This window comes from Lottia gigantea, assembly GCF_000327385.1.
Source record: "Lottia gigantea unplaced genomic scaffold LOTGIsca_5, whole genome shotgun sequence".
Taxonomy (NCBI): domain Eukaryota; kingdom Metazoa; phylum Mollusca; class Gastropoda; family Lottiidae; genus Lottia; species Lottia gigantea.
Genome location: NW_008709715.1, coordinates 2,238,546 through 2,253,025, shown reverse-complemented (window position 1 = coordinate 2,253,025; position 14,480 = coordinate 2,238,546). Strand labels below are relative to the sequence as shown.

General features: G+C 30.2%; 1 protein-coding gene across 1 annotated transcript; it reads right to left on the bottom strand.

The window, feature by feature from the left end:
* Nucleotides 1-1,279: 1,279 nt before the first annotated feature.
* Nucleotides 1,280-1,882, bottom strand: LOTGIDRAFT_106321 (hypothetical protein; the record flags this gene model as incomplete). Its single annotated transcript, XM_009061858.1, has 1 exon — nt 1,280-1,882. A coding segment is annotated over one exon (603 nt), but the record flags the coding sequence as incomplete, so codon positions are not given.
* Between the last annotated feature and the right edge of the window lie 12,598 nt (nt 1,883-14,480).

Here is a 14,480-nt window from a genome sequence, read left to right as displayed (position 1 = left end):
AAATAGTAGTAAATTGGTAAACTGAAAGATTTCTTATTTAACAATTAATTAAACAAGAAGACAAAAGAAACAAAAATAAAAATAAGAATAATTTTTTCATTACTGGAAAAAGAAAAATTACCTGTTTCCCCACTAAAGGCAGTTTGAAATAATGGTGACCAGCCTTGACTGTCTAATACATCTAATTTAACCTGAGCTTTTATCAATAAATTAACTAATTCTATAGGTTTACTAGGACCAGGATCAAAATACTGGGAAACTGAAATAAATAATGTTGAAATATAGCATTGCAAAGCTCATAATATTGTACTTAAACAACTGTAACTGAGTAAAAAAAAAAAAAGAGAGAATTGCCAGATAAAGGTAAGGATAGTGTATCACATCAAACACATCTACTTCAGCATGGTTGGTGAACCGAGAAGCTTTTTCACATGATATCCATTATTTAGTCATATATATAATAAGACATACCCAAGTTTAGTGAAAATTAGTAGAAAACTGAAGGAGGTATAGCATATTCCATAAGCAAGATCACAGGGGTTAATATCACTGAGGTTAATATTCTAATAGCTCAAATTTGAACATAATCTTCATCTAGGTTCATAGGTTCTTTCAAGATTCTAGGTCTGTGCAATTTTCTTTTTATGATGATGATCTAAAGTCAAATTTTTCTGCTATAAATACCTTGTTTTAAAGCAGCATGTAAGGGTGTTAATTTTAAGCGATCAGCTTTATTGACATCACAGCCACCTTGTATTAAAGTTGTTGCCACAGTCACATGGTTATTTCTGATAGCAGTTAATAATGGTGTATAGCCTTTAGTTGTACAGATATTTGTATCAGCTTTATATGATAATAATAACTGTACTATCTCATTATTACCATTACCACAGGCAATATATAAAGCTGTTTCACCAGTTCTATTCTGTTTATTTACTTCACAACCTGAAATATAAGTTTCTACAATAATTGTACCGGTATATATATTTAAGAGCTCTATGAATACTCATTATGAAGAGTTCCTTTATGTAAGGCTTATGATAATAAATTAGTAAAAGAAATAATGCAGTGGAATTAGCAAGTAGCAATTTGTTTCATTTTTTATCCTGTAGCACAAAGCTTCTTTTTATTGTCCCATCCACACATTTAAAGTTTTTTCATGTCAGCTAATATAACAATTGGTATTGCTTTAAGCAAGAAAGAATCCAACTGTCAGACCCATCAGTTCCCAAAAGTACCTTATATACCCTTGATAACACTCTCTTAGTCTTAGTTGTTATTACTTGCATCCATTTTTAATCCTTTGAAACCTTATCAGAATCTGTTGGCCATAAACAGAATTCTGTATATGGTGTGCTTTTGATCTTACAGGAGAAATTTGCTTTATCTGGATAAAAATTAAATCCTTACCTGCTTGTAACAGTAGCTGGACAATTTTAAGGCAACCAACTTCACAAGCTAACATTAAAGGTGTACAATGAGTAACATCGCCCCAGTTGATATCACAGTCTTTCACATTAACTAACAGTTTAACAATCTCAATATGTTTATAATAACAAGCTGTATATACAGGGGATTGTATTTTATAATTACAAATATTAACATCACATCCCATATTTAATAGAGATTGAGTAATAGTCACATTTCCATCACATCCACAAATATTTAGAGCTGTATTACCATCAGAATTCTGAAAATCTCTATCAGCATTATACTGTATCAATAGTTCAGCTATATCATTATGATTATTTTGACAAGCTACTATAAGTAATGAATTGCTTTCAGCATCAGCCATATTGACATCAGCACCAGCATCAATCAGTAATTTACATATCTCATAACAACCCAGTTTTACAGCAGACTGTAATGAAGTTTGTCCTCTATATTGAAAATCAACATCAAAATTTTCAGTCAGAATTTCTTTCACCAGTAAAATATCATTTTCTCCAATGGCATCTTGTAGTTTACGTATCGTCCTTCTCTTTTCTCTTTTTTCAAATTCTTTTTGACCATTTTGGCTTCCTTGAAAATTGAAATAGACAGACAAGGAAAATGATGATTGTTTAAAAGGGAAGGTGTGAAAACTCCCAGGTTGGCTGATTTTTTATGTCAAAAGGTTTATGAAATTGAAATAATGTGTTGGATACTACAGCTGAGCATGTAAAGATTGATCAGCTTCTATATAGCCATTACTGGCATAGTGAGTGGAAGACAATTTAAAAATATTTCAATTATTTTTAATACGTGGATATTATTTTCTGTTGAATTCAATTAAGTTATTTATAATTTCATGACAGGACATTCTTTCCCACCTCCTAGAGTCTCTTCTCCAACTCTTGCAACCTCAAAGTATCGATAAATGATAGCTCCCTAAAGTAAATGCATGTCCAAATATGGCTATTCGTAATATAAACGAGTAATGCATTATTTCGGGGAGTAAAAGTTGAGAAAAACTGAGAAAAACTGCCACAAATGCATGCAAAAATGGCCAAAATGTGCAATTTGCATAAACGAGTCCGATTGCGCTCAACTTATCCGGTTGCAACTGGTGCATTGACTAAAAATGTCAAAGAAATTAACAAGTTTCATCCCTCCTTTCACCTTGCAGACCTTTCTCGTTGACTTTAATAGCCCTGCAAATCCATTAAGAGGTTGATTTACTAATTAATTGAATAAAACTTACTGGATTTTCTGAACTGACTGGGCGCTGACATCTTGGATTTCTCAGGGAGCGGTCATTGTAATACAACTACCCGCAAAATTCATGGCCATAATTCGATTAAAAAGGTAGAACCATTAGAAAGACACAATTAATTTTTTATGACCTAATCGTTGTAAACCCAACAATTTTTCGTGAGATCTTTTTAAGACTAGACTAAACAACTTAACGGCTAACTTGTACCCAAAATGTTTAAACAATATCTATTTACATATCCTTATCAACGGTTAGATAACTATTTTTGGTCATATTTCATAAAACAATATGGTGGCAATGAAGTCTTTCTTTGATGAAGGGTTGATTGAATAACTTGACTGAATTTTTTTTGGGATTGGATCAAGTCAGTTCCCATCTTCTTTTGCACGAGGTTAAATCCACAAGTCCTTCACAGCATAGCATTTTGAATAGAAGTCAGAACCCCAACCCTTCAACCCTACCCTTATCTTTGCATCTCAAGTCAAGAGCTGCTTGTGAGATCCATTAATATTTAATCAACTAAAACAAGCTAGAACAGCTAAATCAGATTGGAACAAGGCCATATATTATAACAATGCTTAGTTTAATACAGCATCAGATTATATACAACATACAAAATACTAAATAAAATACAAACTAACAGAAAATAAATAGATAATTAATTATAAAACTATATATTATGCTTTAGGATTAGAAAAGGTTAAGTATCACAATTAATCCGGAGGGAAGAGAGCTAGAACTAGAAGTATTTGATCTCTGGTTCTTGTGATTAGTGTTTGGAATGTTTTTGAAATATTTATTTTGTGAAAATAAAGGCTAGCATGAAAATGCTTTATGAGCAAAAGATTTCTTCACATCAGGAAGATTCCACTGATTGTGTTTTGATTCAAAAATGCAAAAAAAATATAAAGAAAATATGAATATTCATATATTGATAGACAGGAAAAAGAAATGCTAGTCCTGGACCATCATGTATATTGTGGTTCAAAATGTGAAATATGCAAAAAAGAATTAAAAAATAATTGGCGATAATATGATAAATGCATGTAATTTTGATTGATTGTTTGATAGGAAATATCACTTTGATCTGCAGAAATGCTTAATCCATGGGTTTCCTCTACCAGTTTTCTGTTCACCTAATCAGCATCTATACAGCCATGCAGTCAACTAAACATTACTTAGTATCTTTATGCCCTCTTTAAAATGTACCGTTATGTTATTATATATTATAAAAAATATCTTGGAGCAACTCAAAATATTGTCTCTTTGTATTTGTGTATTTGATCATTAAAATTATAACAAAAATGCCACATTCTGAGAAAATTTTTGACAGAGTTAACTTTTTGGTGCCTTTGGAATTTGCCTGCCATTAGGTTTTCAAACAAGGTATTTAAAGGAAGCACTGTGATATGCATTATATATTGTATATTACACTGCTTTAATAATAGGTGTTGAATTATTATATTGTCTATTATTCATTCCATTATCTACTTCATCTTGTAAAACTCTAGCTCTCTGTTGTAAGGAATTCACCTGAGATTTCAGTGCTTCTATAGTTTCTTCTAGTTCCTGTAAATATTACATTAATTACTGTTACTAACATAGACAGAAAATAGAGGACAAGCTTATTATCAGTGCATTTTTTATCTTGCTTTGAACTTATGCTTGTAATTTATGATTAAGGTGTTTCTGCAGATATCTGAATTCTGTTACAACTCTTATATGTATATCATATTCAGGTAGATGAAATAATCTCAATCAGAAAATGAAGCATCAGCTAGATAATTATATCATATAAGACATTGGAATTATTACAAAAATTTTACCAACAAAAAAGAGTGACCAAGAAAATTACCTGTCTAACTTCTAAAGGTATTAATCCTCTTAATCTATCTTCATATATTAACTTTAACTTGGTTATCTAGAATTAGACAAATTGAACTTTAATAGTTTTATCATTTACATATTCCATAATAAAATAAATCATTTGAAATTATTTACATATACAAAACAGTCTTTATAAGAAAAAGATTATATCTCTGCTTGAGTAGGTGAGATTGTAGAATATGCCTTAAAAGAACACAAAAAGATAAATTAAGCCATGTAGCTTTTCAACTTTTCTCAATGTTGTAGAAATTATGTATTTAAAGGTCTACATAAAGACACATGATAACAAATTGATGTACCTTTTCTTCATGTTCTGTTTCTTCTTTTTGTAATTTTCTTTCTAAACTTCTTGATTTATTTTTCTGTACATCTAATTCATGTTGAATTTTCTGTCATAAAATAAAGAAAAAAATAATAAAAAATTTATCTATTAAAGAAGGTCTGTCAGAAAACGATTGAAGAAATCATTTGAAAGGTTGAAATGTAGATAGACAAATAATGTTGAAATTAAAATATAACATTTAGTTTACCTGTATACTACCCGAGAATTGTTTACGTATTGATTTCTTCTCTTCTTCATGTAAACTTTCAATTTCTATTAACTTCTTATCATTACTCTCTTTTAACCTATTACAACACAAATATATATATTAAATCATTTTAATAACTTATTAACTAAAGAAGGCAAATTTAAAATTCGTTGGATGCATCAAAATGTCAAGCACTGATTTTGGTGATGAAGATTCAAATTGAAATAGGAAAAAAATCTTCACTTGTATGTTCAGATGTCTAGCTTCTGTCATGTTAACCATGAACAAAACAACTTCCATTGGCACAAATTTTGTCGAGTTTACTGCTATGTTGATCATCTAATCAAATAATTAGTTACCTTTTTATCTCTATTCTAAGATGATCAATGGTAGCTTGTAACATGGTTATTGTCTAAAAAATAAAATAAAATTCATCTATAGAACACATCTGGATAACATAGAAATTTAAAGAAATAGCATCAGATAAAAATTTCTTATATGTGACAATTTCATCTTAAATCAATAAGTAAGGTTAAATAATAAAATATTACCTCGGTTGATTTGCTGACTTTATCATTATTTTCTCTTTCTATATCTTTTAATCTACTATTGGTCTAAAACAATAAAGTAAAGCTTTACAAAACATTCAACTTAAATGGCAATAAATATAAGATATTGAGGTGACATAGCTTTTGATGACAATTTGACTATATTAACTGTCAGACTGTATTATGCCCTGCAGGACAATTTCTTTTATTTATAGCTGAGTTTTTACATTTAACAATTAATATTTTGGCCAGGAACTTTGAGACCTTGAAGAAAGACAGTTAGTTATTCCTTTCTTTCAGATAAAAGGAACCATAAGAAGAAAAGTGTATCAATCACCTTTTGTAACATTTGTTCCATTTCACTACTATGTTGTTTTTGTAATTCTAACCTCTGTTGCTCTGATTCATTTCTTAATTTTGTTAACTGAAAAATACACAACAATAATACATATGTAAGAATTTATAATTTCAAAAAAAGAAATCTGTGATGATATTTTATGGGTATCTAAATTTATTATTTCCTTCAATAAACACAATCATTCATAAAATCAATACCTCCATTTGATGATCTCTCTGCAACTTCTGTTTTTCTTCATCACGTAATAAACCAAGTTCAACTAGTTGTTGTTTCCTAAGTTGATTAGATTGAACTAGTTCTTCTCGTAATTCACGCTGCTGTGTTTCTAATTCTCTCATAGTCTGGATAGAAAAATAAAGTGATAAAATATAATAAACACAATAAATATTTTGTTTTGTGTTTTGGTATCCGAATCTCATGCACAGAAGTGGAGATCATACTGACAATATTCACAACTTTATAACTAAGATGGACAACGATGTTAGCAGTGTAAATATATTTAATAATTCAATTCCATGCTCTTTATAAATTTTATTGAACGGCTTTAAAAATCATCGACAAAGAAAGTGAGTGTTAGGTAATAAACCCCTGCTATTTTTTACACAGGGTCAAGGTAAAGGTTTTAGAAGTTTTGAAAATCGGTGTTGAGAATTTGTCTCCATTTTCATGACTTTCAAATGTAGTAAATCAGAGAAAAACCCAATATGGAACGGAAATTCACAACATTGACTCTGTAAACACAGTAATCACATGAAGTATCGAATGAGACAAAAGAAAAACCTTGTTTAATAATCATTACCAGTACCTTATTATCTCTTTCTTGAACTGATTTCAATTTCTCTTCTAAACAGTTGAGTTCATTTCTATGAGCTTCTTTATTACCATCTAAAACTCTTTCTTGTTCACATAAAATAAATTCTTTTTGAGCATGAAAGTCTCTTAATATAGTAGATTTATCATTATCAAACACAATCTTCAATTCTGCTAGCTAAAGTATTCAAAATAATTGGTCAAAAACAAACAAAAAAAATCTGACAGGTCACACCAAAATGTGTATCTAAAAACTTACATAAATATCTCGTGGTAGTGTGAGGGGAGACAAAATTCTAAGTTTCTCAAAAATTTAAATGATAAAGGATGAAGCAGACTGCAATAAGCAAAATCAAAGTCTGAGCTTTTCCATCTTAAACTAAAGAAGAGTGGGTCTTCTAACTTTCTAAGTTAGTGAGAAAGCATATATCTCGTTGAGGGATCATCATTAGATATTAATATTATAAATTAAGTCAACAAGCTAACCTCTTTATCATGCTGAAATCTTTCTTCTTCTATCTGTCTGGAGAATTCTTGAGTCTGTTTTTCTCGACTTTGTTTTGATTTCATTAAATCATTCTGTACTTTAGACATCTACAAATTGAAACATTACAGTAATCAGATAACATTATTATCAATGATTCAGGCTTTATTTGTGGATATCATATGTAGGCCAATTCATGAAGATTTCTTCATAAAATCTAAAAATTGCAGTAATGTTATTTATTGATTACGATAGTTTAACAAAGAATTCCCATGATATAGAGGTATAAACACAATAAGATATGTTCAATAACAATGCCTTTGAAAGAATAGAAATCCATGATTTACCTGCCAATAAATATGCTTATGACAACCAACTCCCAAAATCTGGCCAAGCACTTGATTTGTGTGTTTTGTGATTCTACTAATGTGATAAGTCTATCTCTTGTGCAGCATTTCTATATAATGTTCTTTACCTGTTGTTTAGTCTCTTCATACATTCTACTTTGATTGCGTTCAACTTGTAATTTGAATTCTTCTAATGCTCTATCAGCTTGAGCAGACTGTTCTCTATTCTGTTCTCTTAATCTATTTAATTCTTCTTCTTTATCTCTATAATAGTCAGAATATATAATATTAATAGAAAAGATAAAATATGATGATTTATATCCTACCTTTCTACTTCTTATCCGACTAATGAAAATAAATAACACCATAAAGTGAGTAATGAAGTAAATTTTCAAATTGGATGATTTTGGTTGGTTTATCCTATCTAAACAACTTACAAGAGTTGTCCATTTCAGCTACCTGACCTGAAGAAGCTGATATATGCAAGTACAAAAGATATTATCTTGTGCCAGGTTCCCAACCCTGGACCATCAAGTTAGCGGGAACGGGTGAGCAGAAGGCACAAATACTAAATTATGGCACGTAAAGTAATTATAAGTATAATACTTACTGCAATGTATGTTCTAATCTTTTCAATTTTTTACTTGTATCTTGTTCAAACTGGTCTAACTCTTTCTTTAAACTTCTCACCTAAATATTGAAATTATATCATTAGTACCTTAAAACTGAGGTTTCAATCTTTATTTACCAGTATATAGCTATGTATTTAACAAAACCTCTTCTCTGATGCTGAAGACAAATGAAATATGCACATAGATGTACCCAGTGTAAATTAATTCCTTATTCCCAAATCACATCACATAGTGCTTTATTTCAGAGGCAAGAAACATGAAAATTAGGTTGAGTTACAACCTGATGTAACACCTACCTGTTTATCATGTAAATTTTCTAGGTGTATTTTATCTTGTTGGTGTGCCTGTTCTTGTTCCTATAAAAGCACAAGTGTATGTATAAAGAAAAACCAAGGTTTGAAATGACCTACTGTTGGAATTCATACCAATGCCTACTGCCTAGCAAGCTTTGACATTGATAAGAACATCTAACTATTTAGATTGATTCTGTTTGAAACCTTAAGTTTGGAGCTAATATAATAATATATTTTAGTATTATGGCCTACAATCAAAATTAAAATCTATACACAAAATCTCCTACCCTGAGTTGTCTTTGTTTTGATTCTTCAACATCTTTTATAGCTTTCTTCAATTGTTCTAAATGTTGTTCTAATTCTGTGATAGTTTCAGAGTTCTAATATAAGAAATGTAAAAAGAAATTAAAAAGCTACAGTACATCCTTCAGTCTTCTGTGACCAAATCTTAATCATCTCGGCATATGGACACAACAATTGATGATCATGTAGTGACACACTATTGTGTAATCTATTGGCAGTAAATATCAATGTATACAATGCAATAAAGTTATATCTCATGGTTGGCATTATAGTTGAGATCAGAGCAGTCTCTGCACGTCACTGGTCACATCTTAATAAGAAAAAAATAAAATATAAGTTACCTTAGATGTAGATATACATTGTTCTTGTTTAATATATTCTAAACTAGCTTCTGTTTTACTTTTTAATGACTTCATTTCTTGTTTGTGGTTTTCAATAAGATTTTTAAATTCTCTATCTAGCTGACTATATCTAGAATTATAATGCTTCAGATAAAACATCACATCCAAAGAAGGAATAGTATTATGGGGGAAATTTTTCCAGGACAACTTTTCATTTTCCAACTCTCATCAATGACAACAGGGATGATTAATGAAAAATACACCAAGAAAATGTTTTAAAACAAATACAGCTTTGGTACATGTGAATTACAAACTTAACAAACCTGTCTTTACTGTCTTCTACATTAGCTGTTAATCTATCAACTTTTATCTGTAATTCATTTTTCTCTAGTTCTAATGTAGCACGTTGTTTTAAAGTATTATCAGCTTCATTAGTTAACTGTTGAACTCTATTCTCTAAATCTTTTATTACATTGGACTAAAACATAATAAATATCAAAATAGTAATATCACCATTCAGGCCTAAATATCAATTGGACTTAACACTTTGTGCATCATTGTCTCTATTTACTATGTGCATGATATATCAATTGTTTCATTATCAAATATATAGGACATAGTACTTGAAAGTTTGTTTATCACTTCTGCTACAGTGAAACAAATTTAAGGTGCCAAGCGCACAGTTTAGAAAAAAACATCTGACATTGGGTTTGATTTTTATTTCAATCATCAAGCAATAAAACAAATATACAAGACTATCTTACAGTAGCTGTCGTCTGTTGACTATATTCTTTCTCCATTCTTTGTAATTTAACATTAGTATCATCTAATATCTCTTGAATACTTCTTGTGTGATGTTTCTGCATTTCAAATTTCTCATTTTCAAACTCAGTAATCACATCATGGAGCTGAAACATCAAGGGAAATACATTGAGAAACTTGTTTGACTGTGACTGAAAACAAGCCGAAATCTTATGGTTGCAGCAAAAAAATGTCCATTCTCTTTTTCCAATTAGATATTTTGATTTTGGAAATTGAGACATATCCAGATAGGTACAAGTATTCAAAAAATGTAATTTACTGTAATTCATTTTAAAGGTACCTTCTTCTCATATTGATATCTTTTGGATTCTTCTGTTTCTTCTATCATCTTTTTCAGTTCTGTAACTTGTTTTTCTTTAGTATCTTTAACTGAACTTGACTCTCGTACTAAACTTTGAACTGAAATTAAGATACTTTTTTGTAGGTATTTAGAAACCCACGAGCATAACTGCCTAACAGACAACAATCCAATTGAAGGAAAGGCATATATGGATCAATTCACTTAAAATAGTATTATTATGTTCATATATTATTAAAAATGTTAGTTTGCCTTAAAAGAACCAAAATTCATAGTCATAACAAGAATGAAATGAACTGAATACCATACCTTTTCTATCTAACTTAGTTACAACTTCTTCTAGTTCTCTTATCTTACTATTATATTCCTTCTTTAAATTATCTATTTCTATATTCTTTCTGTCTATTATCTACAATATTTATAATCACAATTATAAAACTTCAGGTTGACCTGTCACACATTGCAACTATTTTCACCTAAAGTCTATATCAAAACTTGCTGTAGCCACACGATAACAGTAAATAAGGACTAGATTTGACCTTTTACAAAGATTATTCCTAGAATAAAACCATGGTGACATAAATTCAGTTCTAAAAATTATGGCTTTGGTTGGAAGATAAATTACTGGATAGTCAATAGAGGGTTTTCTTCCAATTAAAACAGAAAAATGTTGTGCTTGGCATCCTCAATAGTAAATTTCCACAGAATGATAGAAGTATTGAGTGATTAAACCAACCTTTTGTACAGAAATATCATGTTTTTGTTGAAGTTTTAATTTTTCTTCCTGAAATTTAACCTCTAAAATCTTTAACTTTGTTTCCACCTATTAGGTAAAATTAAATAAATGAAAATAAAAATACTAACATAAATAAAAAAAACTTGATTTGAACAGAATTTAGCAGCTTGGTGTGCTTCTAGACAAGTCCAGTACTTCTCAAACCATGTGTATTAAAGGGAATTGGGAAATATCTACTATGCACCACAGATAATACTTTCAATAAAGAATGTAAAGAAAGTAAACCAGATGAAGCTCACCTCTGATGATCTTAAATTAAAATGTTCCTCAGAATAGGATCCTAAAAAACAAATACATATATTGAAATTGATAATTATAGTAGCCTACACATAATATAGGTTAACAAGTAACAATTGTTATAATGATATTGAATTATTGGGGGAAAAAAGACTCGAAAAACACATGATATACTTACCTTTGGAGGATATAGAAGGGTGAAAATGATCATGTGTAAAAGGTTTGGTCCAATCTTCTGTGACCTGACAAAACAAAAAATTGCAAATATGACATTCTATTTTTTTATTACTGCTGAGTACTAAGGTCAATTCGTTTTACATCGCTGCCAAAGGAAACTTAGTTTCGAAATCTTAAAAAACATTTCAAGATATCCAAAGTAGCAAAGTATTAAAATCACAAAAACATATTTGATTTCAATTGACATTATGAAGAACAGCTCAACATAAGTCATTAACATCAGGGCCTCCGTGTGAAAATGGTGCTCGACTTAATTTGGCAGGTATAAAAAAGATAGTGGACCACAGCCATATACACCCACCACTGCATGCAGATGGTAAATATTCAAGATTTTGGGGCAAGGGCAATAACTCTGCTTTTAACGGTCGAAAATAGCACAAATTTGAAATTGATCTTTGTTTTATGAATATGTATACACATACCGAATTTCATTTGATTCCAGCGTTTACAAGCAAATGTTGATGGACGGATCGATCGACCGACAGAGGGACAGGGGTGCAGACAATATACGTCCACATAGAGAGATGTTGGCGTATAAAAATGACAAAACAACATATAATATTTAAGACTGCTAATATAATTAATATTAAAGTCAGAAAAATGATCTATTTTTCACCAATCCATATTTTTCATACCTGATTTCTGGTTTTTCTTTCTGGTGATTTACTACTACTAAATTTACTTCTAACATCTAACAATATACATTTACAATATTAATAACACACAGTGTCAAATTATATACATCAAAGATAGATATTTGTCAGTATGCGTCAAACCCATGTGCAAGTGCCAGTAAATCCATTATAAGATGGATCCTATATTACTAAGACAAAGTTGGACAATCTACAATAAAAGTTGATTTAGGTTTGATAGTTGAAATTCTCTAACATATTTATTTCTAGTGTAAGAAAATGAATAAGCAAAAACTCTTAAATTTAAAGTACTTCTGTAAGTTCTGACAAAAAGGTGCACCATTTTCTCTGTAATTGTACAATTTGCATGCATAAAAGAAAGATTGAGTATTTCGATTTTATAACAATATCAATTAATCATAATCTTTCTAGAGATCAGAGCTTACCAGGTAAAGTTCTTCTTTCTCTATCTAAATGTGAATGGGTTGGTGAAGATTTTAAATCTATACTCATATCGTCCTATAGTGAATTAGAATTATCAAAATTCTTAATCAAACTTTCCATCATTACTTATTTTCATACAATTTCAAACAATCAAACTAAATGAAAAATTCTAGGGATCAAATGTAAGGTTGTCTAAATCAGCTTCAGTTTGAATAAATGTGCTGTGCATTTCTCACAACAAATCATAGCCACAAATGACACAACAAACAAAGACAACAGTGTGACACAGCATATAGAATATATAGCAATAACATAATTTTTCTACGCATGGAAAAATGTAAAACTCACCATAGCAAAGCCAACAGATTTGTCATCTCTAGTAGATAATGATAATATTGGATCTTTATCTAATGTTACACCTAAACTACTGAATGGTCTGAAAATATGATCAATTAGAACAATATATCAAATTTACTTTCCTCAAGTGGAAATATCCTTCAAGAACTTAAATTGGTGGAGAAGCTCAGTCAGAAGCAAGTAGGATTGTCGTCTGCTAGGCGATTAGGTAAGAAAATTCTGATGCTTTTGTCAGTGTTTCCAAGAGTCAGCCTGCTGTCGCTCTTAACCATTTTATTGCAATTACTTGTCTCTCTTCTCAAACCATTCCTCCCTATATCAAGGGATGGATATGGTCTGACTCATACACCTTTACTATATTAATTGAAATAAAAAACAACAGAATTGAACTCACTTTCCCTTAAAATGAAACCCAAAATATTAAGATTTTTAGCTACAGAAGACCCTGTCTTCACACATGTATGTTGGAGAAAAATTTTGATTGTCTTCTGTTCCATTAATCCAGATTAATGCATTGCAGAGGTCACTGTTATAGATTTCATGCTTATAGGAGTCCTTGTTTAGGAGAAACCTCCAACACAAACCATTATTTGACCTTCATATGTTAGGGTTTATGAAACATGCATTCATATCTTTCTCATTAAATTTCAAATTCAATACCAACACTGAAAGCTAAGGAATATGTACTGTGAAAGGGGTTGAGACATTAAGAAATGCACAGAATTATTCAAGACATGCAAAATCTTGTCTAACTAAAATTAGAATTGAGGTTATGTCTCAACATACATACATACATTATAGAAATAGTAAGTAAAAACAAACAATTCAAATTCTAAACAACATGCAGATCTCTAAATTTTCAAAATATTACCACTGAGATGTATTAATACTCTAAAATTTGTATTTTGTAATCAATCTCATGCTCAAAACGTTTGCTCACAAATGGATAGAGCTTTTTAAGCTGTCCGTAACACTTTTCAGCTTGAAAATGTCTGGTTTGCGAAAAAATTCAACATACTAATAAATGTACAGAGGCAGTTTAGACCATTGTCACTTCTAGGGGATTATCACAACTCACTCATGTGCAGTATTCAAATATTCCGATATCATTGGTAATAAATGCAGACGTGAATGTTAATAAAGCAGCAGCAGAACCGTACTACATATTTTAATTATGAAAAGTGTTAGGGATAGCATCTACTCATATAACAAATTTCAAAATGCAATTATGAAAATTTTAATGTTAAAATATTCAATGCATGTAAAAATGTGAATTGCCTGCCTTTGTTTAGGAGAATAAACAACAGCATTAAACCTTTCTTTAATGTCTCTAATAGAACTACTGGTGAGAAATGTTGAACTGGCACTAGGATCACCAAATGCTGATTTTTGAAATAAAGATGAACCATAGGAATATGTCAACTCTCCA